At 42.6% G+C, this 21,177-nt stretch overlaps 1 protein-coding gene across 1 annotated transcript in view; it reads right to left on the bottom strand.

The window, feature by feature from the left end:
- Nucleotides 1-9,527: 9,527 nt before the first annotated feature.
- Nucleotides 9,528-21,177, bottom strand: part of LOC121853909 (heart- and neural crest derivatives-expressed protein 1-like) — a 30,210-nt gene continuing 18,560 nt past the window's right edge. The window contains exons 2-3 of the mRNA XM_042348302.1: nt 15,622-16,989; nt 9,528-10,044 (exon numbers count right to left, since the gene is read on the bottom strand). Coding sequence (XP_042204236.1) covers nt 16,897-16,989 — 93 coding nt within the window. The 3' untranslated portion in view covers nt 9,528-10,044; nt 15,622-16,896. The remainder of the gene's footprint in view (nt 10,045-15,621; nt 16,990-21,177) is intronic.

Below are 21,177 nucleotides of genomic sequence, written 5' to 3'. Positions count from 1 at the left end.
AACTGAACACTGCCTCATCTCCTCTTCAATGATGTTTAAAAGCTAAATGAAGAAACTGTTACCATAGTCTCACCTCCCCTCCAACACAAAAGTCACGGGATAGGAATTTGTTATACTGTCCTGTACTTTATTTACAAGTCTCAGGGAGTGTTTTATGCCAGGAATCATGAAATACTTCATGTCGAGGTTCATGTAATTCATCATACTACGAGTCATGGAGTACCTCTTGTCGAAGGTCATGTAGTATTTCATGTTAAGGGTCATGGATTGCTACATCCCACGAGTCTTGAAATGCTTCGTATCAAGAGTAATGGACTTCTTCATGTCAAAGATCATAGAGCATTTCAAGGGTCAGGCCAGGTCACCGTGTGTTTTTGTCTGTGACGCGGACGTTCCTGTGTGCTGAGCATTTATTAAGAATGAATAAGATAATATGTGAGCATTGAACGGTAGTCACAGTTAAATGAGTTAAAGACGACTAGTCAAATTAATCCCCAAATCCTGCTGTGACCGTTTTAGGTCCTCCTCACTCGCAGGAAGCTCGAGTTTTGTGTTGTTAGAACCATGATTCTAAGGACTCCAAGGAAGCTATTGTATGTGTAGCTCACCGTCTCTTTTAGTTCAAGTATATTTATATAAGAAAGTCACAGACACAGCTACAGTTCTTCAATAATTAAATGTTCGCTAACATTTATAGAAGACCTCTTTAAATAATCTGAAACAACACCACATAAGTAGTCACGACAAGATCAGGCCATCACGTAACCTCGCTCCATTTATCACTAAACTGCTTGGCCTCTGACCCAGCGTTTGTGTGGCTGCAGTCAGTCGGCTGTGCTTTATTACAGTGCGGCTGACGTCACATATCACTACTCGTCTCCTTACCTCGCATCTGGTCGACCATCCTTGTGGTTGGAGATGATGCTTAGCCTAAAGCCGCACTCATGACGTCACTGAGCATCCGCCAATCAGTGCCCGTGTATATCCATGACGTTATGAGTATAATAGGTAAACAGAGGCGGACTGGTGAGGATGCACCTGTGCTTTATGGCTTCCTGGTGACACTCTTCATAATCCAAGTACATAATTACCTTGAGCCAACCCATCATCTGTATTATAGCTCTGGTCTCAATTTGTATGTAGATTATAGCAGCAGCTGCCTGACGATTATAGTCCTCACACCGACAATGACTTAATTATACTACTGCAGATGATGTAAGTGTTATTGATGAATTGTAATTAAGTGAAGAAGAGGTTAACTTTATTGACGCCACGCCCTCCTCCTCCCCCCCCACACCCTTATCCTCCCTCCCACACCCTTATCCCCCTCCCACACCCTTATCCCTCTCCCCACCCTCACCACCCTAAAGGTAGCTAAGGAGGGTTAATGACTCCTCCCTATATTTCGCGGTTTATCTCCCTTCCTCATCGTCTCCCTCACCTCTTATCTCCCTCCCTCCCATGATTCGCTGCCTCCTCGTCTCTTTTCCTCTTTGTCTTCTCTCTTGTCTCACTCTGTCTTAACCTTCTTACTTCTCTGTCTCCTTTCCTCCTTGTGTCTTTTCCTACTTTATCTCCCTCCATTCCATTCTCCCTCATTCCTAGTCTCCCTTCCCCTTTCACTTTCTTTTCCCTCCTTCTTGAACTTTATTCCTCTTTGTTTTCATCCTTCTTTACTTCCCTCCCACCTTCCACCCAACCATTGTTCCCCTTCCTCATCTTCTTCCCCCTTGTTTCCCTCCCTCATTGCTATTCTCCTTGCCTTCCTTCTCATCTCTCTCCCTCTTTGTTGCACTCCTAATCTCCTACCTTGTCTCTCTCATTGTCTTCCTCCTTACTCCTCTCCTTCCTTTACTCTTTATCCATCAACATCCCCCCCCCTCTACTTTTCCCCTCCTCCCCTTCCTATCCTTTTTACCGTCCCTTTCCACCTTACATTTTCCTTTCCCTTCCAAACCTTCCCTTCACCCAGCTACCCCTACCCTCTCCACCACTCCCACCTACCAGCCTTCCTCCTCCTCACCCAGATGTCACCACGCCAGCCTGTGTTTGAGTACGTGTGTTCTTAGGTTACGCCCGCCAGGAAAATGTGTGATAATAGAAGTGTAATAAAAAGTTAACAATAATAATAATAAAAGGTTCATAGCTAGCAAGTTAGTAAAGGTGGAATAAGAGCAAGGCGGCCGAGTAGCTACAGCGCTCGTCTCATTCCTTAGAGTATCTGGTTCGTACGCCACGGGACCCCTAGTTCACCCAGCTGTGATTGGGTACCTGACAACTAAGAATGTCTAGCGCTACTCTTTAAATGACTTCCTTTTATATATCAGAGTCTAAGTTTTCAGTGTACTGTGTCTGTTCCTCTCTCTGACCGTCAAGCACGCGGAACCTATCTTCTCTATTGGTAGGAATGAATTATTAAATGAGGTAGTGAAATATCCCGTCTCCACAATACAGACAAATGTAGTGAACGTACTAGTTAACAAAGAGCCTAATGAAGACAGTCTACTTAAAGCAAACAAGTGAAGTATCATTAAGACTCTGTCACACTTGGTACAGTTACATTGTCACACTATGTTGTAATAATAAAAAACTCAGGAACAACGAACAAGACACCCGTGAAGGTAGCAATAGCGAGCGTTCACACCATCCGCTTCTAGTGAAAATATCCTCAGAGGCTAGTTGATGTTGTTTCACTATGTCCTGCTCCTCCACTACATTACCTCAATAGAGTAGTAATGTTCAGAAGCTTATACCTCCGTCTATCTCTCCTTTCGTTATATTTCCGTCCGTCATTTTGTCAGCCTACCCATCTTATTATGTCTATATGTGTGTGTGATGTTTACGCTATAGAAAAGTGTGTTAATTTATTGCAATTGATCGTAGTTAAAAATAGCCCAAAGAAAGAGACTTCTCCTTACATAACAAAATCTTTACATAAAAGTTAGTTTATTTTTTTTAGTTCATGAGAGAATAACACAGTAATCGTAAAGCAGTCGGAGTGATACAATGATCCACTGACCCTGTATACATCTGGTCTCACAATCTCCTGCCTAGTAACATTGTCGATGGTATAACCTGGGTTAGAAAGGTGAAAAAATCCTTGTATATTATATCGTGTTTGTTGCCAGTTAGTTACCCATGAGGGAAGATGAAGGAGGCTAAGGCAGGGTGTACTGTCCTGCCCTTTTCCTACCTGAAGCACATAACAGAGATGAGTAAATCAATAGACTTGTAAATGAAAAAAAATCTGTTTATTGAATCTGTGTAATGATTTAGGAAAGATGTAAACAAACTTATTTCTTGTAGTTAGTATATTGAAAATCTATGATGAGGAAGAAGATTTTATGTCTTCGTTGTGTTCTTAAGGTGTTATGTCTCAGTGTTATGTTTTCGTTGTGTTCTTAAGGTGTTATGTCTCAGTGTTATGTCTTTGTTGTGTTCTTAAGGTGTTATGTCTCAGTGTTATGTTTTCGTTGTGTTCTTAAGGTGTTATGTCTCAGTGTTATGTTTTCGTTGTGTTCTTAAGGTGTTATGTCTCAGTGTTATGTCTTCGTTGTGTTCTTAAGGTGTTATGTCTCAGTGTTATGTTTTCGTTGTGTTCTTAAGGTGTTATGTCTCAGTGTTATGTCTTCGTTGTGTTCTTAAGGTGTTATGTCTCAGTGTTATGTCTTCGTTGTGTTCTTAAGGTGTTATGTCTCAGTGTTATGTCTTTGTTGTGTTCTTAAGGTGTTATGTCTCAGTGTTATGTTTTCGTTGTGTTCTTAAGGTGTTATGTCTCAGTGTTATGTTTTCGTTGTGTTCTTAAGGTGTTATGTCTCAGTGTTATGTCTTCGTTGTGTTCTTAAGGTGTTATGTCTCAGTGTTATGTCTCACCATGTCCAATCGGCTCCTGGTCACTTGGCCGACAAACGTTTGGCCGACGGACATTTCACCGACGGACATTTCACTGACGGACATTTGGCCGAACGGACATTTAGCCGAATGGACAAATGGCCGAACCTAACCTAACCTAGCCTAGCCTAGCCTATACAAATGTGCAAAAAAGAATTTTCTATCATTCAAATGTATCACATTGCAATTATATTATCTTTTTATCCTGTGTTTTATAAAGCAAATACATTGCAAAGAAAAAAGAAAAAAGTAAAAGAAAAAGGCCATATGTCCATTCGCCCAAATGTCCGTTCGGCCAAATGTCTGTCGGCTCAATGTCCGTTCGGTCAAATGTCCGTCGGTGAAAAGTCCGCCGGCCAAATGCCCTTCGGCCATCTGTCCGGCCACGGTTCAATTGGTATTTATCCTTACCATGTCCCCTGTAATAACATGTCCTAATTTTATGACACTTTTACGTCCTCTTCATGTCCTCTTGCTGCCATGATACCTTTACTACCATGTCCCCTCGCTACCAAGTCCCATCACTAACATGTCCCCTCTCTACCATGGCCCCTCTCTACCATGTCCCTTCAGTAACATGTCCCCTTACTACCATGTCCCCTCTCTACCATGTCCCCTCACTACCATGTCCCCTCACTAGCATTTCCTCTCACTACCATGTCCCCTCACTACCATGACCCCTCACTACCACGACCCCTCACTACCACGTCCCCTCACTACCAAGTCCCCTCACTACCATGTCCCCTCACAACCATGTCCCCTCACTACCATTTCCTCTCATGACCCCTCCTGCCATGTCCCCTCACCTGCCATGTCCCCTCTCACTACCATGTCCCCTCACTACCATGTCCCCTCACTACCACTGGCCCCTCACTACCATGTCCCTCACTACCATGTCCCCTCACTACCATGTCCCCTCACTACCGGCCTCTCCTACCATGTCCCCTCCACTACCACGTGACCCCTCCTGCCATGTCCCCTCACCACCATGTCCCCTCACTACCATGTCCCCTCACTACCATGTCCCCTCACTACCATGTCCCCTCACTACCATGTCCCCTCACTACCATGTCCCCTCACTACCATGTCCCCTCACTACCATGTCCCCTCACTACCATGTCCCCTCACTACCATGTCCCCTCTCTACAACTGCGTCCTTTCACTGCCATATCTTCGGCTCCGTACCTTGTCCATACAGTGTTCCCCTCAGGTCACGTGTCCTATCCTCTGCTGTGTCTAACTTTAAGGTGTTTCTTTTATGCTCCAAGCGTGTCCCATGCGTATCCCAGGCATGTCTAGGACGTGTCTTATGCGTGTCCCATATGTGTCTCTTGCGTGTTTCATGCATGTCTTCAGCGTGTCTTCAGCGTGTCTCGGGAGTGTCTGAGGCCTGTCCCGGGAGTGGCCATGGGGTGGGGAATGGAGGGTACTAGTTCCGGGAGGGGGCGACACCGGACACGTCACCAGGTCTTGTTATGCCAACTATGCTAATTGGCCAACGACCACACAACTGTTGTGCTGTTACTGCCAGGGAGGGAGGGAAGGAGGGAGGTTAGGGAGGAAGGGAAGGAAGAGGGGACGGAGGAAGATAGAATCAGCAGTGGAGGGAAGGAGGAACGTTTGATGGAGGGATTGGGAGGGAAGGCTTAGATAAATGACATCGGAAGGGAGAGGTGCTGTGGAAAGGAGGTTTATGGGATATCAAGCGTAGGAAGGTGAGTGGGAGGGATAGTGAGAGAGGAAGACAAGGAAGAGAGGGAGGGAGGGAGGAAGAGAAGAGGGGAACCCTGCACGTGGCAATTTACACTTTATAGCGGGGTTCAGGGGAGAGGGTCGGGGGAGGTGATGGGAGAGGGGGAGAGAGAGGTGATGGGAGAAAGGAGATGGTTGGAGAGGGTAATGGGAGAGGGGAGAGATAGAGAGGTGATGGGAGAAGGGAGAGAGAGAGGTGATGGGAGAGAGGAGAGAGAGGTGATGGGAGAGAGAAGATGATTGGAGAGGGTAATGGGAGAGGGGAAAGAGAGAGGTGATGGGAGAGAGGAGAGGGTTGGGGAGAGTATTGGGAGAGGGGAGAGTGTCGAGAGAAGTGATAGGAGAGGGAAGAGGGATGGGAAGGTGATGATGGAGGGCAGAGGTTTGTGAAAGGTGATGGGAAAGAAAGGGAGGAAGGTCATAGGGGAAGATGAAGGGAGAAGAACGAGGGTCGGGGGGAGAATAGTGTGAGAGGGAGATAGGTCCAGGGAGAGTGGTGTGAGAGGGAGGTAGGTCCAGGGAGAGTGGTGTGAGAGGGAGGTAGGTCTAGGGAGAGTGGTGTGAGAGAGAGAACAAACTTTTTTGTTCTGGTTTACAGCTTAATGCATTTATATTCTTCCTCTCTTGTGATATACTGTATTATATTAAGCTTATTATTATTATTATTATTATTATTATTATTATTATTATTATTATTATTTCTGTGATTTTTATTTTAGTATTTTTGTCAATAATCAATATTTATTTACTTCACTTGCTCATAGCTTTGTTGTATTAATTTATGCACCCCAAGTTATTATCACCGGGAATGAGAGAGAAACACTGATAATGAAAATGTGTTTATTACTAAGGGTAGCGTCATACAGTCTATCATACACAAGATACTATACACAATATACACTATGACTAGAACCTGTCAGACACACCTACACTACTGCTACAACATTGGTAACATTGATCATCTAGTGTTTCTCTATATTGGCACCATTGCTACGTGTTGTTTAAACCATTTGCTTGCAACATTGGTACCAAAGTTATCATTGGTACCTTGTAGTTATTCCCAACCTTGACAAACAACACTTAACATTAGGAATATTACACTTGATTACAGTCAACAATGTTACCAACTATGGATACTGGTAACACTGATCATCCTCATTGGTTACGATTTTTTAACACAACTGACCGCTGCACCACTGGAAAACTTAACATATAAAACAATATAAATTTGTACACGTGGTGACAATATTCACCATAACACAGTGACATGAAGGTGTAACGTAGTGTGACGTAACGAGAATAACACAACATTAAATATTTGTATACAACCAACACACACACACACTTATGAGTATGGGTGTTATTTTGTTCACACTACTACATACTTTAACATCACACTTATCTCCCTTAAAAACATGATAACTTACACCTTAAAAGATAAAAAAATAGTATTGTATTAATTTATTTTTATTTCTCTGCATATTTTCGTTTATGCTTCATTAATGCCAGTTGTAGGGTAAAAAAAAAAATTCTCGATTTATTTTCTGAATCACTTGGAGATGATTGATGCTCCTCAGGTGTGATCTTCAGTATTCTAAACAGGTAGCTTTGTTGTTTACCTCACCTGTGTTGGCTCATTTGTTATCACCCGCCAGGTAAGTATTGTTGATGTTGTGAGTTTGTACCAGGGAGTAATAAATATCTTTTCCTGATTATTATGGTAAGTATATCAATGACTCACATGACTCACAATGTTACTCACACGGTTACTCACTCACAGTAACACTCACACCGTCACTCACACTGTCACTCACACCATCAGTCTCGTTCATACATCCAGGTATAAGGTCTTCTCCCCCTCCTATGGCCCAGACGTGTCACTTAATCACTATTTTTTTCATGCTCATTCCCTTATCTTATAAATTAAACCATATTATCTGTTCATAATGACCTGTGTTTGTTATTGTGTCCACCTGACGATCGGTAAATATAAACTCAATTATCTAAATCAGCTTCAGAGACTTTACTAATGATTGTTAATTTAGTATAGTCAAGCATAAGAAACCTTGAGATGACCTTAATTACGTGTTTGATGTCACCGCTTCCCCTCCCTTACCACTATCCTTCCCCTCCCTCTCCCCTCCCCTCCGTGCCTTTCACTGCGGTATTCAAGGTAATACACGAATACCGAGGAGGCTTCTCTTGTAGTCTAAACTGAGATATACAGTTAAAGGCAGATAATCTTGATACTAAAAATTGAAATGAATTGAGAAAAATATGGTTTAATTCTTTAGACAGGCGGAGAACTGCGTTGTCCAGTAGATTGCTCATTAAGCTTCAGTCATTCTCCAATCAATCAGTCAGTTTAAAAATGAATCGGTGAGTAAAGGAGTTGTTTATTAGTTCTTTAATATAAGCTTTCCCAGCCAGCCACACCAACTGTTGTACACGTTTACCTACACGCTACCACACACACACACACATACGTACGCCCATATATCACACTCTTGACACTACCACACACACACACACACCAAAATCCACTCCCCGTCTATACTAACTTTCTGCAGACATGACAATAATTCTCAACATTGTGTATCTGCAGGCGACACACCTCCTCAACACGACTTATATCTACAACATTAAGTATTTAAGTACACAAAACCGCGCTCTTTGTGTCCCTGTGCGAACACTTGAGGTGCTGTGTGCAGGAGAGAGAGAGAGAGAGAGAGAGAGAGAGAGAGAGAGAGAGAGAGAGAGAGAGAGAGGAGAGGGATATATTACATGTCTTAATAACTAATACCTTTTCCAAATTAATGACACATCCACCGAAAAGAAAATGTGTGTGAATATAATAATCTTTTAAATATTGTATACAAATTAATGATAGATAATATTGCTTTATTATTCAATCATAGACTTTAATTAAATATCCTGTCCTCCCACTACCTCCACCTCAAGCACTTGCAGCACCATACAGGTAGTAAACTAAACAACATATACAGATAAAGTTTGTACAGGAACAAGGTAGTGGCTGGTGGGTGTAGCTGCTGTAGGTGAATCTACTACACCACCAAGCTGTGTCTCTCTTATGTACTACGGCTTCCTAACTACGACACTCCTAGTTACAGTAACTCCGCCACCCTTAACTATGAGATGAAATGTGTACGTGTGTTGAGTATAACTTTAAATATGTGGAAATATTCATCTATATCAAATATGCTTTACATTCAAAAGCTGTGAAACAATATGTAATGGATTGCATAAATTTGTGTCATGTGCATTTTAAAGGCTATCAGGTTACTTAATATATTGCAGGTCACGTAAGTATGTATACAGATTGCATTTATTATATACTATATATATATACTGATAAGTTATGTATGAGTTGTAGTGGACACCTTCTACACGACTCACACACCTTGGCACTGTGGAAGCTCTACTGATTACTACCTGGCACTGCACCCGGACACCTGCCTGCTCTTGCACGCCAGCTGCACCAAGTCAGACCATGATAAGTTGGCTGCAACAAACTAGGTCATGATAAACAGCTGTGGCTTGCAAGGCCATAAGCCACCTGTAAGATACCCCAGGCCATGGTAAGCCACACGGAAGAAGTCTGGCCATGGTAAGCCCGCTGCAACAAACTCAAGGCAATGGTAACCCAGCTGCAAGATACCAGGCATGATAAGCCAACTTTGACAAACCATAATAAGCCAGGTATGGACACAAGGGCGTACAACCCGTGCGCTACGAACACACACACACACACATATATATATATATATATATATATATATATATATATATATATATATATATATATATATATATATATATATATATATATATATATATATATATATATATATATATATACGCTAATAGGCTCAACATTAATACTAATTAAAGTCAAGCCACTTGGAATGGAAGGGTTTTAACATGGCCGTCCTTGGAGACAGCGGTGGGATCTTGGAGACCAAGCCTGGGGGACATGTTATGTAGGAGTGCTGTAAACGCTGGAGAACCCAGTAGGGTTCACTGTATAGGAGGGCGAAAATGAGGAGCACGAAGAGGAGGAAAAGAGAAAAGACGTCGGCACAATAACATGATCACGAGGAACTTGGAGGATCACGAGAGTACCTGGAGACCTTCTGTGATATTGTTGAGTGGATTCTGACACTATCTGGAGACCTTACGCGTTGCCTCTTGTAGATCCTCACACCGTATACAGAGCTTCATAAGTGTTTTTGTAGATTGCAATAGCCAGGAGAGTGAAGGGCCCCAACTCATATGGGAGCTGCATACTGTTGATCAAGAGCTCCATACAGGCAAGTGAGGAGGACTTTGTCTACTGGGATGGCCTGAAAGTGACACTGTCGAGCCGTCGAGGTTGTGTGCCTGAAAAGAGTGGAAATACATCGTGAGACTCTGGGCCAAAGTGTGACTGAGGTTTACTGCATATGGTAAAGTCTTCCGTAACGTATTTGTTGTTATAAAGGAAGAGAAAAGTAAAGTAGAACCTAGACCATTAGGTAAGAACATAAGAACATAAGACTGGAGGAAACTGCAGCGGGCCTATTGGCCCATACTGGGCAGTCCCGTTTACACCCAACCCCTATTGCTCATATGAGCATCCAACCTATGTTTGAAGCAATTCAGCGTATTCGAGTTAATGATGATATTTGGTAACTTGTTCCATTCATCCACTACTCTGTTTCCAAACCAGTGTTTACCTATTTCACGCCTAAATCTAAATTTGTCTAATTTAAAACCATTGTTACGAGTTCGCTCCTGGTTGGATAATTTGAGTACCTTTGTAATGTCCCCTTTGTTTAGCCCTGCCTTCCACTTATACACCTCTATCAGGTCGCCCCTCGCTCTACGTCTCTCAAGGGAGTGCAAATTAAGATGCTTTAACCTGTCTTTATACTCAAGGTTCCTAATGCCCGGGATTAGTCTTGTCATTCTCCTCTGAATTCTTTCCAAGGATTCTATATCCATTCTGTAATACGGTGACCAGAACTGAACTGCGTAATTCAGGTGTGGTCTCACAGGAGCAAGAGCAAGTACTTTATTAGCCTTGTTACCAGCAAAAACACATTGTTTACTTGGCTTAAGGTTCCTACTTATCATTACTCCTAAATCTCTCTCGCAGTCGGATTTCTCTATGGCATCGTTGTTCATCTGGTATCTGGTTTCCCTGTTTACATCTCCTATACTGAGTACTTTACATTTGTCGACGTTGAATTTCATCTGCCATTTTTCAGACCATTCGAAAAATTTGTTTAGATCTTTCCTGTAGTTTTGCGGAGTCCTCGTCAGATTTGATAACACGTCCTATTTTAGTGTCATCAGCAAATTTACTTATGTTGCTGTCTATGCCGATATCTATGTCGTTTACGTATATAATAAACAGCCAATGGTCCAAGCATTGAGCCTTGTGTAGTCCTACTCAGACGTTGCTCCAATGGGACTTAGGTGCCGTTAATGCTCACTCGCTGTTTCCTGTCCTGTAACTAATGCCCTAATCCATTTAAGGATGTCACCTTTTTGATGCCATGAGCTTCAATTTTCTAATTAGCCCTTTCGTGGGGATCATCGAAGGCTTTGCTAAAGTTTCACGAGATATACCACATCATAATTGTGCCCCTCGTCCATCGATTCGAAAACTGATGAAAAGAATGTTAATAGATTAGTTAGACAAGAACGTCCGCTTGTGAAGCCATGCTGGGAATCATTGATCAATCGGTGCTTCTCCAGGTGATTTTGAATAGAGTTTGAAATGATTGCTTCCAGTAATTTGCCTACTATTGATGTTAGACTGATTGGGCGGTAGTTAGAGGATAGTGATCTATCCCCCTTCTTGAAAATCGGTATTACATTCGCTATCCTCCAGGATTCTGGTACTACACCTGTTTTTAAGGACATGTTAAACATCTTTGCTAAGGGCATACTAAGCTCTTCCTTACATTCCTTTAATACTCTGGCAAATATCTCATCGGGACCAGGTGACTTATTAGGCTTTAGTTTGTCTATTTGCTTACTAACATCGTTAAAAATGATTTGATTTGGTGTGATTGAATAATTGGGTCAGAACGGGATAAGAGTGTAAGATGCTGTCTAAGGCTCTGGGTAACAGGGACTAGGTAAGGTTGGGTAGGTCTCCGGGGAAGGTAGACGCCCTTGGGACACCCAGGACGAAACGCTACACCTACTACAGGGTGTAGAATCAGCCCCTCACACCCTCCCTACACACAAACATAACATACACAGGCACAAACACATACCGTACATGAACCTAAAATATCAAGAGTAAAACAATGAGAACAAGAAAGGGTAATAAGAACTAAGGTTGTATTTCCATAGGACGAACAAGGACAAGCTAGTGTATTATGTTGGTTTTGTTTTGTATTTCCCAGGACGTACAAGGCCCCAGTTCGATTTTATCTATTTGTTGATCACATTTAATCGTAAACTATATTTTTTCCACAAACAACTGACCTCATCTCTACACTTGACCTCATCTCTACACCTGACCTCATCTCTACACCTGACCTCATCTCTACACCTGACCTCATCTCTACACCTACTTAACCTCTACACCTGTTTAACCTCTACACCTGACCTCATCTCTACACTTAACTAAATGCTCGACCTGTACTCCACGTAATGGCGCCTCTACACACTGAGACAACCTCCTCCGCCTCTCTCCTTACCCCCCACTACACCTACAACACGACCCCTAAAACACCCCCATGGGACCATTATCTCCCCACCTCCATCACCCCCCCAACCCCCAGATAAGCGGGGCACCAACACAACACATTCTAGACATGACTCACTTTAATTAGATTTATTCTGAACTCTTTGTGTCTCTTTCCTTCTATGTATTTTTTTTTCGTTGTCAATTTTCGTCTATTGTCATAAAGTATATTATTGGTTTCCTTTGTCTGTCTGTCTGTCTGTCTGTCTGTCTGTCTGTCTCTCTCTCTCTCTCTCTCTCTCTCTCTCTCTCTCTCTCTCTCTCAACAAATTTGTCATCGTTCACTCTGCCTCCCTTCTCTCGCTCCACACCTAACACATTCTCGCTTTCCTGCTCTCCCTCCCCCCCCTTACCCTCTCGCTTACATCTTTTATGGGGGGAGGGGGGGTGAGGAGGGGATATGAGAGAACGGAAGGTAAAGGCAAGAAACAAAAGGTGTATATGTTGTGTGTTTGTTTAGTTTATATGTAAGGGATTTATTGAATATTTTTTCTTTGTACCTTGTTTATGTATACCCACCACCATCATCATCACCACTACCACCACTACCAACACCACCTCTCCCACTACCACCATCATCACCTCTCCTACTACTACTACCACCACCATCATCACCTCTCCCACTATCACCATCATCACCTCTCCCACTACCACCATCATCACCTCTCCTACTACTACTACCACCATCATCACCTTTCCCACTATCACCATCATCACCTCTCCCACTCCCACCATCACCTCTCCCACTCATCCCTATAACTTCCCATTCCCTTCTATCATTTATTCCTGTTCCCTTCCTCTGCAACCTCCATAAGCACTCTTTCCCTCTCATCATCCATGCCTTCTATAACTCTCTCTTCCCTCTTCCTAATTCCTTTCTTTTTTTCCTTCTACTTCCCTCTTTCATTCTGTTCCTCCCTTCATCACTCCCTCCATCATCCATCCTTTCCACGCTCCTTCCCCCTTGCTTCCCTACCTCCCTCCTTCCTGGTTTTCCCCCCTCCCAGCCTGCCTGTGCCCAGGTCACGAGGTCAGAGGGATGGAGTTACCCGGGGAGGCTACAATATAATTCATCTTTCCTTTATTCCCGTGCCTGACGCCCTCCCCTTCCTCTCTCCCTCCCTCCTCCATCCCCCTATCCCTCTCGCTCCCCTCTCTCCCTCCCTCCTCCCTTCCTCCATCCCTCTCCCTCAATCACTCTCCCTCCACCCCCCCCACCCTCCTAAGCCATATTGTTGTACAGTGTTCGGTCCTGTCATGCTGCCCCTCCAGTGTATATTGTAGTGTATGATGTTTCATAACACTATACCTTGGAATATCTGCAGCATGTGTAGTTTGTCGTGTATGAATATAGAATACAGAGTGGTTCAGTCCTTCACCGGGAGGTATACAATAAAGTAGGAGTTGTTTATTGTGTATATATAAACTATATAGGAGAGTATACTATATTATAATACCTTGCTAATCATAATATACAGTGAATATAGTTTTGTGACGTACAAACATAATATTTTATAATGTACGCGTGTATACATAAGACATGATAAGAGAGTAAAATACTTATCTGGTTTATATTATTACAATACGTATCATCATCATCATCATCATCATAATAATAATAATAATAATAATAATAATAATAATAATAATAATAATAATAATAGCAACAACTATAATTTTGGTCATTTAAACAAGTCACGTGATCAGTTGGGTCTCTGTTATACATGTTCAGGTTTTTTTATGCATCTGAAATGTTCCAGTGTTGGTTAATTTTGAACTTAAAGACACCTGGTCTTATCACAACATTTTCTAGCAGATTATTTTAAAGATTCGCAACTCATTTGGCGATCATCCGTGAAGTCCAGATAATTGTTGTATATTTAACAGAGTAACGCCCTTTGAGGAGGTGATGTGTGGCTGATAGAAACGTAAAAACTCTTTCCATTGTAAACGTTTTATTCTCTAGGGGTAAATGAAGTGTCTGGGCGCCAACAGTCCAACACCAGTTTGGTTCTTCTCTTATTTGGTCGTTTTTAGTCAATTGGCCGTCTATGATATATCTCGGAGACCAAATAGAGTTGCAGTCCCCCAAGTGAGGTAGAACTAAGCCATTGGAAACTCTCATTTAAGGCAGATCATCTAAGTGTGTATAGGATCTTCGTATTAAACCAACTAGTGTATTAACAAGACTTACTTTCTTCTCGCATTGATCCGAGAACTTCAGGTCATTATCATCACAAACACTCACACCTTTCTCACATTTAGTTTCAGTAAGGGAAATGTCTTCATTACGTTGGGACATGTGATACGCTTCTTAACTATTATTACGACCAAGGTGCATCCTCTGACATTTCGCAACGTTGAATGTCACCATCCATTCCTGTGACGGTGCTTGAAGCCAATGGATTTCGTCGTGTAAAACTTCACAGCCTCTTAGGTCTTTAATTTCCACAAATAATTCAACATCATCGGCATTATTTTATATGGAAGGCTAATGGGCTATATAGCATCTGGTATTAATTTATGAAAGAGACAAACAACATCGGTCCAAGCACACTGACTTGCGGCACACCACTGGCAAGAGTACACATGACGATTTCCTGGCGATGATTACTAGACATTATTTGTCATTATAAAGTCACCGATCCATTAAAGGACGTGTCCTTGTACGCTGCATCTGTTCAATTTAAGTTTCAGGCTTTGAGATATACTGTAAAATGCCTTGGAAAAATGTTAGTAGGATTCGCGATCATTCCTCCAAGCATAAATCCACACACGACGCTGTTCTTCTATATTGACTAAAAAACAAATAAGCATATAACCAAGTCGGTGAGTCAATGAAGAAAAAGAAGAAAAAAATACCACAGAAACAGATAAACAATTAAAATTACAGATTGTTTAATGACTTGTTTACACTAAAGGTAATGTAAAGTGACCACCACGTGTTAATATATGGTCATTTTCAGCAATTCTCACACACCAAGGACTATATAGGTTAAATAGAGGCAGAGGATTTGATGTTGCATAGGTGTTGTGATGGTGTGTCGGGTACAACTACAACACTTACACGGGCGACAGTATTATTGTGTGTGCGCGTGTGTGTGTATGTGTGTGTGTGTGTGTGTGTGTGTGTGTGTGTGTGTGTGTGTGTGTGTGGCGATACAGTTTGGTGTTTTACTGTTGTGACAAAAGAACACCAAAGTATGACTCACCTCTTTTGGTAGAGGCATCGCACATATGACGTGACGACGATGAAGTGACGACGATGTGGTGTCATTTTCTTCCTCCGACGATGATTATTGATGATACATCCTGTTGACCACGGCGATGATGTTTTGATGGTGATGACTATACAAGTGATGATGGTGACGTTGATCCTGACGATGATGACGATGACCATGATGACGTTGATGTTGGTGCTGACGGTGATCATGATGACATTGATGTTGGTGCTGACGATGACCATGATAACGACGATGTTGGTGTTGACGATGACCATGATAACGACGATATTGGTGTTGACGATGACCATGATAACGACGATGTTGGTGCTGACGATGACCATGATAACGACGATGCTGACACTCATAAAGATTACCAGCGTCTAATGACAGTGAAGATGCTGACGATGGGGATGACAGTGACGAAGACTTCAACCCTGTTACTGATAAACATGACGAGGACGAGGCTGTACACGTCACCTTCATCCAGGGTATGTGGTCCCGATACATTTGAACTTTTGTGGTGATGTAGTAATTTTGGAATGTTCCCTCACACCCCCACACCTCTTGTCTCCTGTGCGTGAAAACTCCTCACAGCTGACGAGAGGATATTTGCCAAAATATATACTTAGAACTCCTTCAGATATGGTCAGGCAATACAGTAATGACCTTAGATATTGCTTCTTGGTCGTGTGTGTGTGTGTATGCTACTTCAAATGTTTTAGACATCAACCTTGATTGTGTTTAGTGCCTTGTATGCGTTGACGTCCTCGGTGCTACACACACGTACACACACACAAAAAAAAACGCACGTCACTCTCCATATTCTCACATTAGTTACCAAATATTTTAATGCCATTTTGTTGACCATACATCTCCTTTAGTGTCAATGGATCAGCTCTATTAAATGTCTATGTGTTGTAATTCGCAGCTCCTAAAACATGTTCCAGCATCTCTTGTGTAATGCTTGATCTTCCTCCTCATATTCTTCTCCTTCACAATATTTTCCTCACATCAAATATTTGTCTCTTTCTCCAGTACTTCAGTCGCACCAGATTTGTTCTTTCTTGTTTAAGTTTTCCTCCACAATAAATGTTCTCTCCATCATTTTCCTCTCACCTAGAGTTTATTATCCTCCTCCTCCTCCTCCTCCTCCTCCTCCTCCTCCTCCGACACAGCTGTGGACACTAACTCCCTGGCCAGATAACCCCGCCGGTGTTGTGTGGCTCCTGGTGTAGTGTGAGGGAGACGGGCATGGTGGCAGGTCTACTTCTTCAGTTCCTGGGCCCACACCTCCTGTGGCCACCCTGTACGCCCACGCTTACACTCTGGGCTGGTGGTGGGCTGCGGTGTCACTTGCTGTAGGGTAAGAAAGACCAATGTCACAAACAGGTATAAATAATTAGGATATATTCAATAACTATTTCTCTTTCTTATTGAATTTCTAATAAAAAAAATTGTTAGTTTCTGAAATTATTATATACATGATTAGCTGTGGATTTATATTTAATTTATATATAAAAGGAGATATAATGAGGAGGTATAAGAATGTACAGAACACCTGATGATAAAAATGGCTAAACAGGGACTCAGGAAATATAATTTCTGGTTTATTCAGGTATTTTATATTATATTCAGTAAACATCGTAATGCTTTAATCGAGTAAAATAGTCACCAGCAGTGTCAGGTGTGGGTAGTGTACCAGAGATCAAGACACAGGTAACATTGGTAGAAGGTGTCAGGTGGAGGTAGGGGCAGGTGACGTCATATTATACACATGATTGAGTGTTTCCCGCTTAAAGTGTGTCCCGGGGCCATGTTGTGTCCTTTATACACGGAATATTACGCAAGTCCTCTCTGACGTTACGTTCCCCGAAAATGACAGATTGTGGGAAGAAGAGAAAATAATCACAAGATATTAAAGTTTTTTTTTATGATGGCGTCCTGTCATGTTTCATTGTGTATTAATATGTATGATGAAACCTGCGTCAGAGGAGCCAGAGGCAATAATTTTACGTCCGTCGCCCTCCTACTCGCTGTCCTCACTGGCGAAAGAAGAAAAAATATCCACCTGTCAAGAACAAAGAAAAGGAAGATGGCCTTTCGTGACGCATCAAACCTTGTGACGTCATAACCGGTGTGGCGGGTCGTGCACTGTACAAGAGTGCCGCGGGCTGCTGCTGCCCCTGGATCACACACACACACACACACACACACACACACACACATATTACATCATGACGAAAAAAAGTTATATACACTTCGAACACCTGTTGATTTGTACAGTGGAATAAATACTCATCATTACCAAAGAAAACATACACATGTACAGAAGTGTGTGTGCATCTGTGTGTGTGTGTGACAGGTTAACCTTGAGAAGAATGTGGCCGCCCAAGGTCCAGGTTTCCGTTCCAGTGTTAATTTCATCTCCAGGTGTGTAATGCATAGCCTTACTTCACTTCCCCTACACTCCAGGTCACCTTATACATGTACTCACTTATGAGGAGGAAATGGACACCATGTTAAGACACTGAGACACAGGAGCCAAGCTTAAGTCATAAGAATTACCCATTTTTGGTGATGGGTTTCCGACAGTTGATGAGGATGGTGTCAGGGATACCTTGATCATGTACCTTATAATGTTTTAGTGTAATTTATCAGTAATAGTAGTAGTAGTAGTAGTAGTAGTAGTAGTAGTAGGTAATACAATGGAGAAGGTGTGGCTATTGAGGGAGGCTGGAGACCATTTTATGCAAACAAAAAGTAGTAGTAGTAGTAGTAGTAGTAATAAATGCATTATATCAAGTAATATATTTAAATGGCTGACCCACCAATTCCATGGACTTCCTTTGAACTTGTTAATGACAGACAAACTACGACCTCATCCACTAGATCTGCTCTGTGAACAAGGTCAAATTAAAGATCTAGATTAAGTAGTGAACATGAGTGAACGAGTTACGGGTGGTTGGTGAAAAAGGAAGGAGTGGATGATAAACATAGGCCAGGGGGGTGGGAAATGGATGAACAAAGGACGAGTAGGTGATGAACAACGTATAAAGGTGATGAATAAGGTACGAAGGTAATGAACAAGGTACGTAGGTAATGAACAAGATACTGAGGTGATGAACATGGTGTGGGAGGTGATGAACAAGGTGTGGGACGTGATGAACAAGGGGCGGGGAAGAACAGTAGTACAACAGGCTCACTAACACTGGCCAGACACTGTAATTATCTTCACACTGGCGCTCCTGGGACGTCTGGTACCCGGGGGAGGGAGGAGGAAGGAAGGGGGAGAGACACCAACAGTAGCAGCAGGAGAAGAAGAAGGAGTAGGTACACAACAGCAGGAGAAGGAGGAGGTACAGCAGCAGTAGGTACACAACAGCAGGAGAAGGAGGAGGTACAGCAGCAGTAGGTACACAACAGCAGGAGAAGGAGGGGGTACAGCAGCAGCAGGTACACAACAGCAGGAGAAGGAGGAGGTACAGCAGCAGCAGGTACACAACAGCAGGAGAAGGAGGAGGTACAGCAGCAGCAGGTACACAACAGCAGGAGAAAGGAGGAAATTACAGCAACAGTGAACTAACCAGCTGGGAGAAGGAGGGGGTACAGCGAGCAGCATTTTAACAACAGGAAGAGGAGGTGCATGACAACAGGTGCACAAGCAATGCGAAGGAGGAGGTGCAGCAGCAGCAGGTGCCACAACAACAGGAGGGTACAGCAACAACAGGTGCCTAACAACGGAAGAGGAAAGGTGCAGCAACAGAAGTGGGTACACAACAGCAACAGGTGCAACAACTAGGAGGAGGATATAGCAGCAGCAATTTTACAACAACGGAGAAAGATACAGCAGCAACAGATTTCTCTATGGGAGAATACAACAACCGATGAATTTCTAACAGCAGGAGAGGGAATTTACAGCAGCAGCAGGTTACTAACAACGAACTGAAAGGAATTACAGTAGCAGCAATTTTACAACATGTAAAGTGAAGGAGGAGGTACAGCAGCAGCAGATTACACAACAACAGGTGAAAGGAGAGGGTGCAACCTTGAATTTTAACAGCAGAGAGGAGAAGGAGGAGTACTGTAACTTGGGAGATACACAACAACAGGAGAAGGAGATTTTAACAAGCAGCAATTACCACATAACAGGAAAGGAGGTACATCAGCAGCAATTTTTGAAACAGCAGGAGAAAGAGTGCATAGCATACAAAGATTGAAGGAGGGGGTACAGTAGGAACAGCAGCAACAGAAGGTGAGAGGAACAGAGACTTCTTAATAATGACTTCAATATCAAACGTTCCAACTAATTTGATCAACTCTTTTCAATGGTAACTATTTATGTACGTAAGAACAACCAAAGACATACAAAAACAAACTAAAACAGAGAAATTGAAATAAACAGAATTGGAAATAAAAAAATAAAAAATCCTAACCTACACGAGTAACTAACAATTATTCGTAGTGAAAATAATCATCATCATTATATTACTTTCACCATTATCCATGTCACAATGATCAACTTTAGGGTAATTGTTGTAGTTATAAAAGACTCAATAAATGACAACCAAGTCCATATGAACAAAGGTATATCCTCCTCCCTCCCTCCCACCTCCATATACCTTCACCCATTGGTCACACCTCGTAACATTAACTACCTTGAAGACAAGTGGTGTCATTTCCTAGTTATGTGTGTGTGTGTGTGTGTGTGTGTGTGTGTTAGAGAGCGACATTGAGTAAGTGTGAATGTTTTTTTACGTGTCCTAAGTGTATATTATGGTCCTAACCCATCCTAACCCTAACCTAAACCTAACCTAACCTAACCTAACCTAATAGTGTCACAGAGAATGTATAGACAAACCCTTGAGAGAGATCCGGGTAGTGTCAAGGTCGACGACTCTACACTATTATGTAAATGTGGGGCAGGTATAGGAGGGCGACACGCTGTCTGGCCTTCTCCTATCTGAGACTACGAGCACCACCACCTGCAGCAGCCGAAGGAGTTGCAGCAGAAGGAACACCAAGAAAAACCACAGGAACAGCAGGTAAAGAAGAGAATTATAGAGACTGTAAGAGAAAGCGAAATGAGAATAATAACTTGGAAGAGGAAAATAAACTTATGGAAGAGATAAACAAAAGGAAAGTTGAGATATCGTTTTAATAAGGAATAAGATGAGGATGAGGATATTGAAGAGAATAAGAGATGAGTGAGGTAGAGAAAAGTGATCAACAACAGGTGGAGGTGTGAACTGCATGACACACCACCTCTAGTTATACCTGCCTGCGTATATATTGTATTTTATGACAATATTCCTGGCCCAACCTCACTGCCTTCCACGTCACCGCCCACATCATCTCACCACACCACCTCACACACCAGTCCATTACCCCTACACCACCCGCTTCGGCCTCACAACCTCCCACATCTCCCTCACTACATCTCACTCCAATACTCCTGCACTACTCCCCATGGCCTCATAACCTCCTACATCTCCCACACCCCCCCCACCCCCGTCCCCACGTCAATCTTCACCTCTCCCCCATCAT

Source organism: Homarus americanus, unplaced genomic scaffold (genome assembly GCF_018991925.1).
Source record: "Homarus americanus isolate GMGI-L3 unplaced genomic scaffold, GMGI_Hamer_2.0 scaffold18703, whole genome shotgun sequence".
NCBI classification, from domain to species: domain Eukaryota; kingdom Metazoa; phylum Arthropoda; class Malacostraca; order Decapoda; family Nephropidae; genus Homarus; species Homarus americanus.
The sequence above is the reverse complement of the archived record's forward strand: the minus strand, read 5'-3'. Positions and strand labels throughout refer to the sequence as shown.